The 21,588-nt window shown below is 37.2% G+C and overlaps 1 protein-coding gene across 4 annotated transcripts in view; it reads left to right on the forward strand.

The window, feature by feature from the left end:
- The window catches only part of BMPR1B (bone morphogenetic protein receptor type 1B), a 394,983-nt gene that overhangs the window by 291,155 nt on the left and 82,240 nt on the right, over positions 1-21,588 (forward strand). The window contains exons 1-2 of one of the 4 annotated variants that reach the window (XM_013058019.2): positions 15,383-15,480; positions 20,277-20,406. The exons of 1 other annotated variant lie outside the window; for it this stretch is intronic. In XM_013058019.2, coding sequence (XP_012913473.1) covers positions 20,364-20,406 — 43 coding nt within the window. In that variant the 5' untranslated portion in view covers positions 15,383-15,480; positions 20,277-20,363. Of the gene's footprint in view, positions 1-1,582; positions 1,877-15,382; positions 15,481-20,276; positions 20,407-21,588 lie in introns of those variants that run through there. 2 more of the 4 variants (XM_045067054.1, XM_004756035.3) reach the window with 2 other exon arrangements.

Consider the following 21,588-nt stretch of genomic DNA (forward strand, 5'->3'; position numbering starts at 1 on the left):
AATTAGGATTCTAGGGAGAAAGCAACAGCTCTCTCTTTAGGCTTTGAACCATTTATGGATGCTCATATTGGGGAAATGCGAGCAGTGGGAGCTGTCCCACATTTCAGCCATTCACTCATCCTCTCAAAGCTCAAGGCTGGGTTCCAAATTGGCAGTGGAACCATGTTGTGATGTGGCTCTGAGCCGAATATAGAAGGTTTGAACAGGAGATTCTACTGCTTGATTTTTGTCATCTTTTCCCACATATTACTTCTGCTCCTGATCATTATTAAACATTTTAGTATGCCTCAGTCTCCCTTCTTAGCTGAAAAGGATATAGATAAATGGTACTAAAATGATACCACCCCGACTTAAGTCTTCTGACAAGTCGGTTGCATGGCTTCTGTGCAATACAAAATGTATAGTTTCTGAAATTTAGGATATTCCAGAATCTCATATGTGATTAAAAACGCTATATTTCTTTTACATTTTATTTCATGAAAATGTGAATTGAGGTCATTGGATTGAGAGTCATATTTGTAAATTCATGCAAAGCAATTTTTGGTATTCCTAACTGGAATGTGGATTTGAATGGCACCTAGTCGGGTAGTGCTGGGAGGTGTTAGAGTGTGTGGAGGGGTGGGGGTGTCATTCTCTTAAGAATGAGAAGATGGCAGAGATTTTTTTTTCCAAGAAAAGCATTCTTAAAATATCAAGTAAACACATTCTGACGGTATCTGAGATAGATATAAACATTGAAGTATGTCTCTTATTTCATTACCATAAATCCTTTATCATGTAAACTGATGGCATTTTAATAACTACTTCTGTTTATATCTATGGTGACATTGTAGTTTCTTCACATACAGTCAATTCATTTATATTTCTTACTGTTCTTCTAGGATTGACAGTTCCCAGAGTCAAGTACAACAAATAGCCTTCAAAAATGTTCTTTAGTATTAAAAGAAGGCCACTTGGGATATCATTGAAAGTAGAATTTTACAAATTGTTCATAGTTTACGTTGAGGCACATATTACAGTATAAATCTTAAAAAATTGAATAACTTGTGTTAATAAGATGGGTTAGGTTCATATACTTTTTCTACATAGGAAACCTCAGACTGTAGTCACTTAAAATTAGTTGATTAATAACTAGCTTAACTGAAATACTTTAATTTGAAATATTAATTAAAGATACTCTTTACACAGGGCCCTTTTTCATATCTGTGCCCTTGATTCAGAGACATTTGCTCCATTATTTAAATAGTCATGTGAGAAAAGTGTCCTAACATGACATTTTAGGACTCTTGCACTCTTTCTATCATCTCATCAAAAAAAGCATTTCCCCCCTTGTCTTGCTACAATTCCCAAACAGTGAACAATTCTTAGCAAGAAAAAAAAAATCTTGACAAAGAAGTAAGCTATTTCATGACAGCCAAGTACAGGCGCATGTGGCTTTGCAGTCACTTCCTAGCTGCCTGAGAGATTTGGGGGACTTTGGCATGGCCAGTGCAGAGAGATTCCTCCCCTCCCCATGCGCTGGCCCTTGTGTGGGCAGCTGGGTCAGGCTCCTTTCTTAAGAAAACAATCCAGCTCAGGGTCCTCACCGCCCTTTGTTGTCCTCCCCACGAGGTGATCGGTTGAAGTCTGTGGTGACAGAACCAGTTTGTAACAGGCTTGTCTTTCACGGTCCTGTCTCAGGCTTGCTGGCAGGCTTGCCGGAAGCTCTGACAAGAGTGGCAACAGAGAAGGCTCAGTGAAAGAAGGAAAGGCAAGAAACAGGAGGCTGAAACAGGCGGGTCACATTTACTGCTCTCCTGCGCAATGGGTTGGCTGGAAGAACTAAACTGGCAGCTTCACATTTCCTTGCTCATTCTTCTGTCTATGCACACGAGGGGTAAGAAGATGAGTGCCCCTGGTACAGTGCTGACAAGGGGCTGCGTTAATGTCAGGTTGTGTGGCTTTTATCACAGAAGGGAAGGTTCTGGGCAGAAGTACAGTGGCTAAACATTTCCAGTCCCCATCCTCCAACTGCTCTGTAATTTTACTCCTTTTTTTCTGTTTGGGCAAAAGTTTGCTAGATAGCATAGGAGGATGATTTTAAAGGGAATCAACGTTTCTGTTTTTTTCTAGTAATTAAGAATTCAATCCAATCCAATTTGGAACTTTGAATGTGAAGTTGCTTGTCAACATACTGAGACAGTTTGCATTTGAAGAATTTACAAAAATAATTCTAATAAACTTTGTTTTGATCATTTAAATGGGAATACTGTTAGATTTTATAGGTTAGCTGATTAACTTTGAAGTTCGTTATAACTTTTATGTAGATGCCTTGGGTAAATCTCCAGTTTTATGATCTCAATAATTATAAATTGTGAATAGGTCAGATGTTTGTCCACATTTCAATTTTTTTTTTAAATTTGTGAAGCTGTTTTAATAGTTGAGGGGGTGGCAATTTTTAAAAGTTACTTTAAACTTTTAAATAAAAGAGTAGTTGTAAAAACAGATGAACTCTCTTCAAAATAGAGGAAAGATAATGTAATAAAACAACTTCTGAAACAACTCTCTGTTATAGTGATTTGCAGTGAGGGAGTCATGAAGTTAGAGATAGGAAGAGAGTGGCTGTATAAAATTAAGCCAGGTGACAAAAGGAATATGGATGAGATGGAAATGCATTTACAGTTCAGTCTCATGTCCTTGTGAATGAGTTTTATAGAACCACTTTGGCAATACTATTTATTTGGAAAGTGTGTATTATCAATTGGCTTGTACTTTTGATTGGCATTTGTAAGATACATGTTTCATAATCTCAAATATTCCATGGCATTAGCATAATATTATATGTTGTGTCTTGGCTCTGTGAAAAAAAGCTTTTAATTTTTGGCATGGGTAAGTGTGACCCAAAGGAGTTTTATGTGGTGATATGAAGGAACAGTAGGTAGTTGATTTACCTGATTTGCTAATTTATTTTCCCAAAATTGTTATAATAATATGGTGCCTTCTAGAAGACAGTAGAAAAGACTCAGGGAAACTGTTTCTTAAGAATGTTCCAGGAAGCTCAAGGAATGATATGTGAGGTGAAATTCTTATTCCTCTCTTCATGCTGCTACTATTTCGTGATTGCCTGAAGCTAATTTTTCACTCTTTTAGCGTTTTCCTTGAAAAATACGAGTACCTTAACTCATTATTGGTTTATGTCAGTAAAAAAGAGAGGCCATATGCTACACACTGAACTTTTCAATCACAAATACTAGGATTAAAATGTACCTTAAAATAATACTGGAGAACTGTTTTACTTTTCTGGTGAGGAGGTTGAAGCTTAGGAACATTCCTTGCCTTTCTCTAGGTAACACAGTCTTTTAAATTCTCTGGCCAGAGCTCTTGCGTGCGTGTGTGTGTGTTTCTATGATTTATTCTATAGCAACATGATTAAGAGTATTAAATCTGGACCCATAATGTTTGCATCTTAGCTCTACCACTTAAAGATATCTTATTAGTTCCTCAATTTTCTCAGCTGTAAAATAGGGATAATAAGAATACTTACCTTAGGGTCAATTTGATTACTAAATGGGCACGTGCATGTAAACACTTAGAACAGCATCTGTAACACATAGTATTTCCTGAGCATTTGTTACTATTCATATTACTGTTAATAGTTTATGCAGAAATAGGGGACACCCAAGCTGGAAATGTAAATCGAGACCTGATTTTAAAAGACTCTGATAACTCACCTTAGTGTGATTGGCATACTAAATCCTAACATGTATTTCCAGCTTTGTCACAAATGAACTTTTAATTTTTTTTAAAGGAGTTTCTCTACCTGTAAACTTTTTAATAGTTTTATAAAAAATAAGCTTCCTGGTTTTTATGATTTTGCCCCCATGAAGACAAAATGTGCTACAGACAAGGACTATTAGTTTAATCAAGACTAAGCAACTTTGACTATCAAAGTTGTTATTCACTGATAACTTGTAATGCTTTATGATCATTAATTCTGCATGTATTTTAGTAAAAATGAAGATCACAAAACTGGTAAATACAGTGAAGTGGTTGTGATTCTTAAGTGAATGGCAAAGCCAAGAGTATTGTTCTGAGACCTTTAATTCTTCTTAAAAGTAAATGTATTTCAAAATGACAGCTTGAGACATTTGGAGAACGTGAGCATCTGGCTAATACAAATATTTTGTTGATTATACTATGGAAACCTGAAAGTTTTATATGAAAGAAATATGTACAACACTCCAGTTCTACCATAAATGGAACCAGTCTCTGTAGAGTCACAGAACATGGAAAAGAGAATTCTCACTTGGAATAGAATAGTTAGGGTGGCCCACGGGTAGGTGACTCATCTTAAATCTTATCGTTGCTTAAATCGTATTTTGAATGTTTCCTTTAAGGAGATCCAGGCTTAAGAAAAAAGGAGACAAAGGTACATCTTGGTAGAAGATTTGAACTTTGTGGTTTTTTATATTGGCACATTGCCAATTGCTTCCCAGATGGATTTTTTTTTTAAAGCTAGAATCACCAAATGCAGAATTGCCTTTTTCTAAAAGTGAAAATAGGACCTGGAGTGGTGAAAATCTGCAGTGTTCATTTCTACTTGTGAAATGTTTTCTTTTGAGGATTGAGCTGCCCCTTATTTTTAAAACACAGTTAGAAAATCGCAGGCAATCGTGGCGAATGTAGTGCAATGGGTAAACAGTATTAAAGTATCACTTTGGTCACTACTATTCTTCTTAAGTCGTGCCAAAGGAATTTAGTGAGGTTATAAACGTGATCAACTGACAGACCTAAAAACTAAAGGACTCTTTCTGTTTATTGTTCTAACACATTGGTGGCAACAGTGTGCCTTTCCTGACATGGATGGGCCTCATGTTCTGGCATTTAAAAGAGTGAGACTTTTATTTAGCTTCCTGTTAAATATATATGTGAACATTTCTACTCTCCCTTCCCCCTCCATAAAATCATGGTCATAAATTATCTCAGCAGTCAGATTAAAGTCAAAATTGGTAGCCAACTTTTTGTCCTTAGGAGTAATTCTCCATCAATAATGAGTTATAGGAAAAAAAAAAAAAGGTGAGATAGGAAGTAATCAGCTGTTTTTGAATACAGGAAAATCCCTAAGCCTGGAGAACAAAAATAAGTCCCAGTCTTTCTGGCTCCTACAGTTTTATAGAACCCAGATATTGCATTATTGCATTCTGCCTCTTCATTGCGAGGTCCTACTCCATAGGTTTCTTATTTATAATATCTGTGTTTGATCTGGTTGGCACTCATTTAAAATAAAATAAAAAAACTATGTTATTAAATATTTTAACTAAAATTAAGGCCAATAGAGAGTATAATAACAGGTGGATAACAGACATGGTCTGTGAATGTGTGGTTTCAAAACGGGAATGGCAATATTGCTATAGGGCATCAATTTTTGGTAATATTTTTAAGTGAAAAATGATCCTTGTTACCATATGGCAAAATACAGTGAAAATCTGAACTGTTAGACCAACACAGCTGTTAAATGCATAAATGTGGGTCTGTGTTTAAAATGTTTTCTCCTACAGCTATTATGTGGCACTTCCAACAATTAATCTCAGGCTATTAATCGGCAGTAACTGCAAGTTGTGGTGAGCATCACAGATGTAAGAAATTTGATCTCTGTGGTAATTTACCTGGGAGGAAAGTGACTAAACTATAGTTCTCAACTTAAATTCTTCAGAGTATATTGGATAATAGACATTCACATAACTATTGAGCACAAACTCCAAATATTTGGCTTTACTTTTATTATAGGAAGTTATATTCTTTAATGGCGGCAATCATAGATGTGAACTGTGTGTGTGCTTGTTTGTGTGTCAGTGCATACATACTTTTTAAGCTTTAAAATCACAAATATCTGAGGGCTTCTGGAAGAATAATAGCTTTAGATCAGAGTACTCAAAGGTTTCCCCGCGCCCCCGTTGGCCTCTAAGCTAGTTGAATCTGAAATGACATTTTTTTTTCTTGAAATAACATTTTACAAATCTTTTATTGACTTAGAACTGCCAGGAACAAATTGTGAATATGTTTTTTTGTCCCCTAATTTTTCAAATACATACCTGATTTTAGAATTCATACAGGACACAGGGAAAATCCTTAAATAAGACAAAGTATATTGGCAATTAGTTATAAGGAAATTATCTTAATCAGTTAGAGAGCCTACCAAGCTTTCTTTTGCTATATTTTGGGTTTAGATGGACTCTTTGGTTCTTGATTATTATACTTTTTTCCATCTGTGAAATAGTTACATTTTCCATTTTAGTGTTTGTCGTTGTTGTTGTTGTTGTAGAAATGTTCATATTAAAATCTCTAGGGATGCCTGGTGGCTCAGTTGTTAAGCGTCTGCCTTTGGCTCAGGTCATGATCCCAGTGTCCTGGGATTGAGCCCAGAATTGGGCTCCCTGTTCCGCAGGAAGCCTGTGTCTCCCTCTCCTACTCCCCCTGCTTATGTTCCCTCTCTCACAGTCTCTCTCCACCAAATAAATAAATAAAATCTTTTTTTTTTAAGAATTTATTTATTTATTTGATGGAGAGAGATCACAAATAGGCAGAGAGGGAGGAGGAAGCAGGCTCCTGCCAAGCAGAGCGCCCAATGTGGGACTTGATCCTACTGAGCCACACAGGTGCCCCAATAAATAAAATCTTAAAAAAAAAAAATCTCTAAAGATTATTTTTTGACCATGTGCTCAGAATAACCTTAGTCTTGTTTTTATTTTTTATTTATTTTTTTTAAAAGATTTTATTTATTTATTTGACAGAGAGAAATCACAGGTAGTTGGAGAGGCAGAGAGAGAGAGAGGGGGAAGCAGGCTCCCTGCTGAGCAGAGAGCCCGATGCGGGACTCGATCCCAGGACCCTGAGATCATGACCTGAGCCAAAGGCAGCGGCTTAACCCACTGAGCCACCCAGGCGCCCTTAGTCTTGTTTTTAGACCTCATGATTTTTCTTTTAACATTGGAGAGGCTGTGGCTTTTGGGTTAACTGATCTCTCTACTTGATATCATCTCTGTCACATTCCTTCAGTAATAGTTAACTTTTCATGTAAAATCACATTATTAGTATTGCTAATACTTGAGTACAGAAAGAAGTTGAGTAGCTGACAGAAACACAGGCCTGGTAGGACACAGAAGCGGTGAAGGTCTGAGTTTCTATTCATCTGTGTCTCTGAGGGGCTTCCCCTCTTCTTTCCTCTATATGACTCTGTCTCTTTACTTCTTTCTTTTTAGAATTCTTTAATGGAGACCTCTTGCGTTTAGGGTGAAATTCAGATCTTTACCTGGCTGGCAGGGCTTGGTGTCTGCCAGCCCCTAACTCCCAGTTCATCTCCCTAACTATTGATCATCAACCCCATGGGTCTTTCCTTGTCTGAAATCATCCAAACCTTTTAACCCCCATGGATGTTTCACATATATATGCTGTTTCCAGGGCCTGGACAGTTCTTTGCTTCTCGCTTATCCATTTGCTTAAATATCAACTTAAATTTTCCTCAACAATCCAAAGTAAGTGAGAGCCCCTTGATATTATCCCTCATTGTAAGTTTTATTTTTCTTTTATAGAACATATCATGACTTATCATTATACATGTCACTTTCCTCCTGGAAGTTCAGTTTCTTAGAGGAAAAGCTATGCCTATTTTATTTATTACTGTATCCCCAGTGCATATAGAGAAGACTACCTCCCTAGCCATACTCATTAGCGTTCCCTGTTATTCCAAGACATTTTTTGCTTAGTTCTGTAGAGTTAACTGATAAATGTTTCACTGCCTCTTACTTCTAATTTTTTTGGAGAGAGAATTTGATTGGCTGATGACCCTTATGGTAATCGTACTTAACCCAGCTGGGATGTGTGCAGTAACTCAGTACCAAGATGGCCACCCAACAACAGACGCCCTGGGCAGAAGTTTTTAGGAAGCAGTTTTGGATTAGATTGACAATCAAAAACCTCTGATGTAGTTGCCATTGTCATTTGTAATAGTGACATGAATATTTCTAGTGCTCTTTTGTTTATAAATGAATTCCTCCTGGCTGCTGAGTTATTTATTAGCTGTATGAGTAGGAAAATTATACAAAACACTCTAATATTTTTATATGAATTTTGGCATCCAGAAAATGTTACTACCAAAAATAATGGTACTATATTTCTGTAGTTTCTACAGAATTATTTTAGCAGTAAATGAAATTGTATGACTTTTTTTTTTCTCTATAAAGAAGATGCTATCTAGAAAATTCAAGATACCAAATTGGTGGCAAAAATTATATGTAAAACAAGTAGTGCAACCACTTGGAAGACTAGTTCTGTTGGATTGTTGCATATAATTTTCACTCCTTAATTAAAAAGGTAGTTGTAAATCTTACATGGCACAAAGAACCTTTTGTAAATTTTGCATTATGATCCCTAAACAGGCTGCAAGTTTTCGGTGAGCAGTATACATTTTTCATTTGTTCAGATTCTGGGAATTGCATATCTGAAACTATGCTTTTGATCCCTTCTGGAGTCTGGCGGAAAATTGATATAGCTATCTAATTCATGAGATTTTTAAAAACCTCATGAGTACATGCAGAAAACTGGTTTTGGCTCATAGTTTTTCAGTACACATAGTTCATAGTATCCTGTAGTACACAATGTCTCATATTCATCTTAGTATCTTTACAATTTTAACGGGAGCCTTACATATAAGGAAACAGTGACTTACATCACTTTTGCATGATCTGTGACACTTCTATGTTGTGGGAATTGCATTGATGAGATACCAACGAAGTGTGAAGCAATTTAGCATAACAAGAGATCTTTTTTTTTCTTCCTGGCCTTTTATGTTTACCTTCAGATATGAGCTATGCCAAGGCCAATAGCAGCGGAGCCTCAGAAAATCTGAGGCCAGGTTTGTTTTGCAAACTCTGCAGGAAATTATCCTTCTGTTACTATGTTTGTAGGAATATTCATGATCAAACTAGGTCTTTACTAAAGTGTTTAGCTTTATTTTGATTTCTCTCTAAAGGAAAACTAAGACAGTGTATTTCTCAAAAATGAAAAAAAATAGTAACTTGCCATTTATAATTGCCCACCATTTTAATGATTAGGTACTTTATTATGGGGCTAAATCCCAACCAAATGTTTGTCTCGGTTCATGTTAATATGCTCAATTGAGTATTGTTTTCACATTCCATTACAAAATACTTATATGTTTCTATTTTTTAAAAAAAGGTTAATATTATAAAAGTAATACGCTATATTTACCTTTGAACCATCAGCTCATTTGAGGGAGGGAATGTGCAGGAGCTCATTGGCAGAATACTTGAGTGGCTCTCCGAGTTTAACGGGGGCTCTGAAATCCGCCCAAGCTATTGAGACCGGGGCAGTGGTCTGGAAACAACAACAACAGAGCGTTCCGGGTGACATGGTAACAGCAGAAAGGCGGGGGGGGGGGGGGTCACTTAACTGAGGCTGCTAAACAAATTGCCTTTTTACCTCTACATATATACGTAGCCACACACATGTGTTTCTTATATGGATGTTTTTGCAGGATTATTACAGTTTATTGAAATCAGAGAATATCACTAAATATTTCCTACCTAATTTCCTAGGCCCTGAGTGAAAACGTGTTCAAATTGGGGAGTGGGTCTAAAGGAAGAAGGATGCTCGTGCTCAATCATGTGATTTCACAGACACATGACATTCTCTCAGTGGGCATTTCTGGAGATGGCGTTTGGTGTGGATTTTGTGAACGTACACTAACTGTTTATCCGTAACATGCATTCTAGCAGCTATTATGCATATTATTAATCTTCCCCACTTAACCTCTTGCATTGAAAAATATAATTTTCTGTCTTTTTTTGTTCCACAGACTTCATGACAAACATCTTGCAAATTAGATTTTCATATATTTCATCTCTTTCTTATGCTCAATTTAATCTATCAAAGCCACACATTGTAGAAGACATCTGGTATTGAGCTTAAGCAGCTGGGTTTCATTTGCAGAGGTTTTGAGCAAATTCTGGTGCTTGCCAACAATAATATAGCAGTTGGCCAATGTGCTTTTTCTGTGGCAGCTTGGTGCAGTGTGGTGGAAGGGACCTGAATTCAGAATCAGGTGATGTTCCGCCTCTCTCGGGCATGACTAGAGGGCATGACTAGAGGGCATGACTAGAGGGCATGACTAGCAGGTGTTTCGGAGCGCGCCCGCTGGAGGCCGCTCAGTGGCTCTTGAGGATGAACCCGTGAGCAATGTTCAGTCATCCATTTAAGAAACAAGGAGTCTGCAGTTTTCCTCATGGGGTGGTTCACCATACTGCCTACATCAGAATTACGGAGTCATTTTTGAGATGCAGTTCCTTCCACCCTATGCCAGATCTACTAAGCCAAATATCTCAGAACTGAGCCCAGAAAGCTGCAGTTGATGAAGCTACCTCAAGGGGTCCGGGAAACACTGGATTGGAGTTAACAAATTTCAGTTCATTCTTTACCTACAGACAGAACCTCTAAACTCCCTTTTCTGACCAGAAGAAGAACCTATTTTAGTAATGTGTATTTGAAAGGAATTGTCAGAATTTGTCTCAAAAATGGCTTAACCACATATCCAGTGTAACTGTTCTTTCAGGAAATGTTATATTACTGGGACCTGTTGTTTAATCAAGCAGTTGTTCTAGCACTAGTAAAATTGTGCTCCTAATGATGAAGGGATATCAAGTCTTAACTTACTTGGAATGCTCCAGAAGGATTTCTGGGAGAGGGAAACAGAAATGAGACTCCCAAATTTCTGGTTTCTTTCTCAGATGCATTAATTAATTTTTTTCTCCAAAAAAGTCACTGGACACCTGGTAGGTTCCTGGAAATCGTTTCAGAGCATGGTCACTCCTGAGCCCTGTACGCACCTCCAGTTACATTCAGCATGTTATTCCCAATTAAGATAGTTGGTCTTTTAGCCATATAGAGGTCTGGGCGACTTTTCTGAACACAAACTGAGTTATAACTCTCTCCTTTGCTTCTGCTGAAAAAGTTCCATACCAGAATTCTTAACGATCATAGTTTAGTGTTCTTCTTTTGCTGGTTCTTAGTTCAGAATTGAGTTTTCCAGACAAACACTTCTGAGTTCCAGGGCTATATGAAACAGCCAGGGAATGTGTGGTTGGTGTGAGGATTGCCTCTTTGGAAGCTAATAGGTAGTGACTGTCTGTTGTTAGAATGTCATTAACTGGAAATGTACTTTTTACCTTATCTTGCTTTGGAAATTAGCACTCAAGATAGTCACTTTAGAGAGCTCCTGCCTTCTCTCAGGGACTTGATTTAAAATAAACACACACACACACACACACACACACACACACACACTCCCACTTAACGTAGGTGAGCAACAGCTCGGCAAATATAACATTGAAAGAGGGTAAGAGAAGGGGCAATCTGAATGCTTCAGATTGTCTCATTCCATGATCCATGTCATGCATGGGCTACATCTGCAGCTTTTTAAAGTTTCTGGAGGAAGCTCAGCCATGCAGCTGTCTCTAATGTACTGTGAACCTTGAAAAGGAATTTCCTTTCATGTAAGAACGGAAGTAGTTTGTGTGTGGGATGATGGAGCCGAGCGTTTCCTTTAACAGAAAATAAAGTGCCATTATATAAACAAACATCTGACCAATCTAAAGTAAAGCCAGCAGAAATATATGTTACAGGCCCCTACATTTTAAAAAGACCTTGTTCATTTTAACGCCCTTCTTGTGTTTTCCCATTTTCACAACTTAGGGCAGTGAGGCACGCAGTTGTCATATTACTTTTCGAAAGACTGTCACTTCTAGAGCCAGAACCAGAACTTGGGTTTCCAGGTGTAGTTTGTGTTCTTTTGGGAACAACATTTAAATTTGATGTCTAAATTTGCTGTTCAGACTGAATGTTTAGAGGGTTGAAATGAAGCCTTTGCCATATGAACATTTTATTTAAGAAATAGATTATAAAAATACATACTCCCCCCACCATGAGTATTTCAGAGTATAAATAAAACTCAGAACCAAAGACCTCCGCTTTAGTTTTCCTATTTATTGAAATACATGCTAATATATAGAAGATACTCGATATTCAACCACTTTTCGAATGTCCTAACTTTGTGCTTATGGAACTGCAAATTATCCACAGTTCTGAGCCACCATACCTTGCCATCTGAGGTGAGAAGACAAAGTTAGGAAGAAGTTTGAGTTACTTTTTAGAAAAAAAAATTTGCATCCTGCATTGAAGAATGGGGCATCCTTTTCTTATTCTTCTTCCCAAGATTTCCGGTAAATGTTAAGCTAGAGATTACTTGTAAACTATCCTGAGTAGCTGTTAGTGCAAACAAGAAATGTGATCTGCAGCTTTACACCTTGAGAGTGAGGGCTAACACTTCTACAGATTTATTTCTTAATGCTAAAATTACAAGGTCATTGTTCCTTCCCATTGTAAGATGTCATTTGTACTGGGATCCTTTAGATTTACACATTTGGTTTTATGGTTTTGGACTGTTGTTGTAGAATGTTTTAGAATAATTGATGGGCTGTCTTTACCAGGTAAAATTTCTGTGGTGTTTATCATAATTTTTCTACCTCTCCACTGACTGTTTCTTCAGTAATTGAGAATCCAGACTGGGTTTGGTTTTTTTTTTTTTTTTTTTTCTTTCAAATGGAATGAAAATATTTGGTCATTTGTCCTGTAGCTTGGTTTGGATTCTTGTATTTGCTACATAAGGGGTTTTAAAGATCTGCTGAGGATTTCATATCACGTATTTGTACTTTCAAGATACTTGAGCAAAATTACCCTCCAAAAATTCTATAATGTTAGTACTTAGTCTGGATTCCTTGTTTCTTACTCCCATGGCTTTCAGTGAATCATTACTATATTATATAAAAAATCATAAGAATTGTTTAGGGGTGGGCGCCTGGGTGGCTCATTTGGTTAAAACCTCTGCCTTCGGCTCGGGTCATGATCCCAGGGTCCTGGGATCGAGCCCCACATTGGGCTCTCTGCTCTGCGGGGAGCCTGCTTCCTCCTCTCTCTCTCTCCCTGCCTCTCTGCCTACTTGTGATCTCTCTCTGTCAAATAAATAAATAAAATCTTTAAAAAAAAAAAGAATTGTTTAGGGGTAAAGAAGAAAGCAGCATTCTTAAAGTATAATAGTCACTGATATACTTCATTTGCAATCTTATAATTCACAAATTCAAGGATACAATTGTCAGCATTCTTATTCAGTTTGTGAAATGTCTGCTACCAAGTTATAGTCAATTGGCAAAATAATTGACAGTCTGAGATTACCAAGATTTGGCAATGATGCAGATAAATGGGAATTCTTATCACTATTAGTTGGAATATAGTTTCGATCATATTGAGGAATGAAATATCATTTATTGATCTAGAGAATAATTATGTAGAAATATTCATAAGATTAAGCAATAGTTTAAAGATGTAGCACTAAAAGTATGTGACAATAAAAAATAATAAAATTGATCTCACTAATTAAAAAATCATGCTTCTAAGCACACAATCAAGAAAATGAAAAAAATAAGCCTACAGAAAAAGAGAATACATTTGCAAATCATGTATCTGATAATGAACTTGTGTCCAGGTTATATGAAGAACTCTTACAAATTAATAGGAAAAAGATTATTAACCCCATTTAAAAATGGGCAAGGACAGATTTTTCCCCAAAGAATATATACAAGTGATCAATAATCACATGAAAAGAAGCTAAATATCATTAGGTATAGGTGAAATTCAATTCAAAATGCCATGATATCCTACTTCCACTCAGATGGTTGTAACAAAAAAGATAATAACAGGTATCAAGGATGTGGAGAATTTGGAACCCTCATACACTACTTCTGGAATATAAAATGGTGCAGTCACTTTGTAAAACAGTTGGGCGTTTCCTCAAAAGGTTAATCATTTAGTTACCTTGTCACCCAGAAATTTCACTCCTGGGTACATATCCTAAATGAAATGAGAAACTAGTGCCCACAAGAAAGTTGTATGCAGATGTTCATAACGACATTATTCATAATAGCCAAAAAGTGAAAACAACCCAGCTGTCCATTAGTTGATGAATGGATAGACTGTTGTTTTCTGTTTAACAATATTATTGAGCAGTGAAAAGAAGTGGAAAAGAAATGGAGAACTGATATATGCTGTGACATGAATAAACTTGGAAAACATTATACTAAATGAAAGAAGCCAGAAACAAAGACCATATATTGTATTGTTCCATTTCTATCAAAAGTCAAGAATAGGTAATGCTAGAGAGCTAGAAAGCAAATTAGTAACCATAAGTTGCCTGGGTGGGAGACTGGGGTCAAGAATGGAGAGTGACTGCTAATGGGTATGGTGCTTACCTTGGGGGTAATGAAAATGTTCTAAAATGAGACTGTGATATGGTTGTACAACTTTGTACGTATACTAAAAAGCATTTCCCAGAACATGTTACATGGGTGAATTTTTTGGTATGTGGATTATATTTCTGTAAAGCTCCTTCATAGGGGTGATAAGTAGCAAAATTGAGAGAGTGGGAATAAGGAAGAAGGGGCTCATTTGGCTTTATAATATTTTATTCTGTGGTGATAAAAAACCTGTTAAGATTTTATAAAAATTAGTTTTAAGAACCCAGTAGTCTCTGACTTTTTTTGTATAGTTGTGGAATTTTATATAACAAAAAAGATAACTAGAAACAAAATTAAGTACATATCTACTCCACCCCCTTTTAACTAGAAAGCGTAATGGATTTTCCTTTTCCCTGATAATTAAAGACCTTGACTCCAGAGAATACTTTATACAAATGAAATGTTGTAGTAGGGCTCCTATACTGACTGTTGTTTGCTTTTCCTGGTTTCAATTATAATAATATATTATCTCTGAAATCTGAATTTTAGTGAGACAGTTTTGCCATTTTATTAGTAGGTTTATGAGAAAAATTCCTTGTGATTAAGAAGTACTGTTCATTCTAGTTAAAATCAGATCGTATTTCCTTTGCTAAAAATGTAGCAGAGTAGCCCACCTGCAACCCTGTTTACTCAATTAAGGGAAAAACTTATCTTCTTGGGACAGCTGCTGTTCATAATTCTGAGTCTGGGTCTTGTGGGAATCTCTTAGTTCGCTTATGAGCCTTTATCATGAACTTTCCCTACGTAGATTAAAAGATTGGCTTGGGGGAAAGAGAACATGCCTATAGTCCAGGAGGGCTCATGCCTATATCAGAGGTGCCCATTCCTTTTCTACTTGTTAACGTAGCAGAAATGTCTTTCCGGTCATGGGGTTTTAGAGAGGTTGGGAAATTGCCCACACTGACAAGCCCTTCTCAGATAGGAGGAGCTCATAGTCATAACAAAAACATTTTCCCAGAATATTGTTTCATGCTTCTCCCACTCAGGGCCATGACCATCATGAGGGCGGGAAAACGACCTCTGGGCCTTGAGGTTTGTGCATCAGAGTCTGAATAACAAGTGATGCTGAAGCTGATTCAGGGTAAGTTGGACTATAGTTGGGGCAACATTTAAATACAGTTGAAATACAGTTGCCGTGTAGAGTACAGGTTAAGTAAGAGTTCTTTCTTTTAACTTCAGAGCCCATAAATATAAGAACATTTGGAACAGTTTAAACAAAAATCAAAGGATGTAAATTTTATGTGGGGGTGTGGCCATTAGTACACAAAAGCTAGATTTTTGCTGGATAGTGGTTTTCACATTGTGGTCCCTGCCTCAGCATTACATGGGAACCTATTGGAAATGTAAATTTTGGGGTCCTACCCCAGCTGGATGGAATCAGAAAGCTCAGGGGATGGGTCCAGACATCTATGTTTCAACAAGCCCTCCAGGTTATATTGATGTGTGGCTAAAGTTTGAGAACCACTGGACTACATTATGTTGCTGGTGAGTAAACTTGAACTTTATCCCACATGCAGTGGAAATTTGTGGATGATCTGTGAGCACAGTTATGGAGTGACGAGTGTTTTAGTTAGATAGTCAAGTCTTCTGCCTTGCTTTTCTAGTTATGGACTCCAGGAAGCAAACAGAGACTTTTAGAAGGGAGGGAGATGGGGGGAGATGGATGAGCCTAGTGATGGGTAGGATTGCATGGAGCACTGGGTGTTACCTGCGAATAATGAATCACAGAACACTGCATCAAAAACTAATGATGTGGGGCGCCTGAGTGGCTCAGTGGGTTAAGCCTCTGCCTTCAGCTCGGGTCATGATCGCAAGGTCCTGGGATCGAGTCCCGCATCGGACTCTCTGCTCAGTAGGGAGCCTGCTTCCCTCTCTCTCTGCCTGCCTCTCTGTCTACTTGTGATGTCTCTCTGTCAAATAAATAAATAAATAAATAAATCTAAAAAACAAAAAACAAAAAACTGATGATGTGCTGTATGGTGACTAACATAACACAATTTTTAAAAAAGGAATTTTAGTTTAGAAAGTATAAAAATGCCACAATGTTTGGTGATCTCATTTAATTCACATATCTCAGAAGGGTATATTAGTTTGTACTTTCTTGTAACTTAATCTGAGAGTTGTTTAATGACTTAGTAGGACTTCAGAAGTTTCAGACAAGTGATTTTTATTCACTGGAAATTATAGAATGATACTTTCTTTTGTATGCCATTCTATTCCCTAAACTTAGAACATATTACAGATTTAGTAAGACCTAGGTGTACTCTTAAATCCTGAAGATATTATCCAAATAATTTCAGAAAATTGCTGAGGGCATTCCCTGGGTCACTTTACTGTGTAATTCTTTCCCAAGTATGTTTTGCATTTTAAGTGTTTTCATTTTTCCTCTTAATCTCATTATGTATCAGTAACACATGATGTGTTGGCATCTTCTGGAATAACACATTTGTTCCAAGTGAGAAGGACTAGGTTTAGAAAATCTAGTCGGCCAAGGTTACCGGATAGAAACTTATATTGAATCTAAAACTAATGTGCTCACATTTTCCATCAGAATTAAAATGGAATGAAGCCAAGAAGTTACTATTAGAAGTTTGCTGATCTCTGTTTTGTATGAATAGTATTAGCTAAATATATCATTTAGTCCTGTACATAATAGACATGTTGAAAAAGTTCTTTTACCTATAAGTCTGCTGACTTGGGGCCAACTGTATAAAATCAGATTATATTACACCTCTCCTTAAGAGTCATTAAGATTTAAGATTCTCTAGAAAAATTTTCTTTTACTTCCAGATGGTCTTATTTTTATGTTTAAATGGCAAATTGGTATTAAAATGCAATAGGTATTTCTACTCTTTAGCAACCTAATCCCATAATATATCTTAGAACATATTAAACTTAGGTCCTGTCCAGGATTTGGAGGGAAAAAGCAGTAGCCTTTTCTGATAGGAATCAGAAAAATTGAATTTTATTGTTGACCCACTACTAAATACTGATATGACTCTGGGCATAATTTTCATTGTCTCAGAAGATGAGATGGTATATTAAAATATTGAAATAGTTAATATGGAAAGATGGTTTGAGGCATGGATATTTTAGCTAAATATAAATAAATATACAGTGACTTGGAGAAGCCATTAATTTATACCTTCATTTATCATACTTTTATTGTACACTTAGTATCTTCCAGTGTTGTCTTGCGCTCTGTGAGCTCAAGGAAAATATTCCCTGGTCACATTCTGGAGGGGAGGCAGACAAATACAATGAATACTTTGGGAACAAATAGATGTCTATCTGACTGAAAGGAGGTAACAACTAAATTGGCAACTAAAGGTTAATAGGGAATTATCTGGGCAAATAAAGGAACTGAAGAGATTCCACACAGAGGGAACCAATGTGACCAAAATCTCAGAGAGACCGAGGAGGGCTTGGGGTAACCATAGGATGGCCGAGTTTAGCGTTAACTACTGAATTGGAGGTGAGGGGTAGTGAGTGGCTAATTCGAGATTGTAAGCAGGGGACGGAAGATGTGGGGGTGTGTGGACCCAGCTCAGGAAGCATATATATTCTTCCAGTGGATTGTGTAGATCCATGACTGGCTTTGAAAGAGGAGTTAACATAATCATATTTCCCATTGTCTTCCCTTTCAGTTAATGGCAGTTCCATCCTTATAATCTATTGGGAAAAGACCTTTGGTATTATCCTTAACTTTTCATTATCTCTCGTATAAAACATACAGTGCATCTGACAGTTACTTTAATAATGTCTCTCTTGTGCATCTCTGTGTACCACTTCAGAATCCTCTTGCAACTGTGGGCAGCCAGACATGACCAATGGGGGACAGGAGCTGAGGGAGAAGTACTTCATCATTCCCCAGGATGGATAAGCTGAAACTTTTAGTGTGGGTGAACTAGATAACTCATTCTCAAATCGTCATTTTTTCCCCTCTCTATTCCTTAGCCCAGGTCTTTACTCCTCTTTCCTGGGATGACATTCCCAAGTAAACTACCTCTGAGCACACAGTTGTCCTAGGTGCTACCTTTCTGGGAGACTAACCTCATGGCAGTACCCTCAAAATGTATCTTCAGCCAGACCACTTCCTGTCAGCTCTGCCACTACCAGCCATCAAACCACAGTTAGTGCTTGTCTCAACAAGAAAACAGCAGTTTTTTAATTGGCTTGGTACTTTTATTTTGGCCCTCCATAATCTTTTTTCAGGACAGTGAGTGAGTGTTTTATCCAGCAAGACCCTCTAGGATCTGCCCCTACTTCATTTCTGACCTCATTTCCTACTATTGTTCCTGGTGCAGGATAAACTGGTACCTCCTGTTCCTCAAGGATTCCAGCTGCCCTTCCAGCTCAGAGCTCTTGCTTGCTCTGTCCTCTCTTTAGAGCACTCTCCCACCTCATAGCTCCCCCCTTTCTCAAAAATTACTTCCGCAGTGAGGACATTCTGACCATCCACTTTAAAGTAACAGCCACTCCCAGCATATTCTGTCCGCCTTCTGCGCTTTGTTTCTCACCACAGCACCTAGCATAATTAATATGCTTTCAGGTTTATTTTGCTTACTCTCTCTTTCCATCTGGTAACTATGAGCTTTGTTGGGGCAGGGAGTTGTGTCTGTTTCTTTCCACTGTTCCATCCTTGGGCCCACCACAGAGCCTTGGGCCCCAGTAGGTGCTCAATAAATAACTATTGTGTTATGCAAGTGAATGAATGAATATTTTAGAAAGTAGAAGTATTTTAGAAAAATGTAAAGATGGTTGAAGGAAGATAGGTCTAGAGAACAGAGATTAGGAGCTTATGGCAGGCAACCAGGTAAGAGATGATGAGGGCTGCACTTGTCATCTTTTAAGGGCATCAGTGGAGAGTTAAGAAAAGATGACAGAAAAATTAGAAGAGTAGAATGATTGTGTTGTGGATGGATTGTGTATGGCAGATAAGAGAGAGGGAGGCCTCTACGCAGCGTCTCGGGTTTTGGTTTTGGCAGTGGGAGGACGGTGGCCTCATCAGAGTCATCAGAGAGATGCGGAAGGTGGAGCAGACTTAGGGAGGTGATAGGATGTAGAGGCTTCAGGAAAGAGGAAGGAGAACTTCATATTTAAATATGTTGAGTTTGGTGTACCAGCAAGACTGCTTAGCATGAAATGTTAGAAACCCAAGAGTCCTTTGACTGGGTAGGACTGGAGTTCAGAAAAGTGTACTTGGGAATTAACTAGAGCTAATAAGGGAGTTGTAACTTGAGGTAGTACCTTCACAAAAATCAAACAAGGAAAACACATTTATTACTCTGCGTTCCTATATAAGCAGAGGAGTTCTTAACTATGGTCACTATTTCTTTCCTTGATTATTTTAGAAAAAGATGAGAATGAGAAAACCTTGAAAAAGAGAAAAAAAATCATCTCCTTGATTCATTTTTATTGGCACATTTTGAAAGAATGAAAAGGGCATTTATCTTAGGATGAAGTGTCTGAGTACCTCTGGAGTAAAAAGAATTTACCTCGAGCTTGTCCTGGCCAGCCTCAAACCCCTTATTTTACTTTCACAGCCATCTTCTTTTATTGAAAACATGTTGAAGTACTTTTTTCCCCCTTTACTCACCGGAAATGAGTAAGTTCTTTAGTAAAATATCCAGAATGCATGTAATAAAAAATGTCTAGATGTTTCAAGTAAGATTTCTGGTATATGTTTGTCTGTTTAGTAATACAAATTTTATGTGGGTATGTTCTTCACCAACATTTTTTATGTATTTTGAAACTTAGATTTTTGCCAATAGCTTTTATACCTCTGGTGCTTTTTATTACCTTATTTAGTAGAGAGTTGAGTGTTTGGAACTGGTCTTCAACCTAGAAGTTTATTAAACAATTTGATTTCCCAAGGGGCCAACACTACTGGAAAAGATTGCTATATACAAATCTCTAGGCCAGTGGGGATGAGAAAGATACTGCCCAAGGAAATTTACAGAAATGAAAACAAAATCACATCTGATCTGTGATCATCTTATAGTTGGTGAGTACACCTTAGTTTTGGACAAAAATCTTGTTATTTGAATTAAATACTTGCTATTTAATCTCATGTTGACATTTTACATTACAATAATAAGATGGTAAAGATCTCATAGTCTTAGCATGATTGGATACTCCCCAGGGCACAGAGATATTAGGGGCTACACTGCCTAACTTGCTATCAGTAGAGCATAGATTCTGAATACTTACATGAGATTTCAGCTGTGTTGCTGACAGTGAAATTATAATTCTTCATTAGCTGGAAGAAATTCTAAGAACCACAATTCGAGGACCTAGAGACTTCATGTTTAATTAAAAGAACCTTTCATATTTACTTACAAGAAACCAGGGTATTGACAGAAACTGTGAAAATGAACAAAAACTGTATTAGCGTTCTTTGTAGCACCAGAACCAAGTCCCAAGATGTGTAGTTGGAAGCTGGAGACCCAGGAGAACCAGTGGTGTAGTTCCCTTTGGAAAGCTGGGCAAGCTTGAGATCTCAAAAGACCCGATGTTTCACTTTGAGTTTGCTTGCAGAAAAAACCTGCCTCAGCTTGAAGGCAGGAAGAACTCTCTTACTTGGAAGAGAGTGCACTCTTTTGTCCTATTTAGGTGTTCAGCTTATTAGGTGAGGCTCATTCGCATTAGAAAGGCCAATCTGCTTCACACAGTATGTCAGTGTAAATGCTAAGCTCATCCCAAAATACCCTCTTGGAAATACTGGAATAATGTTTGACCAGATATCTGGGCACCCCTTGACCCTGAGTCAAGGTGTGCCCTTAAATTTAACTATCTTAATATTAACTTAAAATTAACTATCACAATAATTTATATTAAATCTATTCAAATTCATTTAATCAATAAACATTTTAAACATAGCTTTGTAGATTCAGCGTAAATTAAGACATTCTGAGCATCTAAAATAGAAGACGGGGGCAGGTAACCCTTAGTAAGACCAAAATAAAGTATTATAAAATCAAGAAAAAAAAAACCTACAAGTTTTTGGAGTGTTTACATTCTTTCCCAAGACATTTTTCATGTATATTGAAGCAAACTATGTGGGACTAAAATTGAATTTCTTATTCTGAATTTTAAATTATTAAACAGACATTAAGAAAAGCATATACTTGTTCTTTTCTTTTTTATTCCTTTTTTATTTGTTTATGTCAAAATATATACTCGTGAA

The sequence above is a fragment of the Mustela putorius genome, unplaced genomic scaffold (assembly GCF_011764305.1).
Source record: "Mustela putorius furo isolate JIRA1106 unplaced genomic scaffold, ASM1176430v1.1 tig00003871_pilon_pilon_pilon, whole genome shotgun sequence".
Lineage (NCBI taxonomy): Eukaryota > Metazoa > Chordata > Mammalia > Carnivora > Mustelidae > Mustela > Mustela putorius.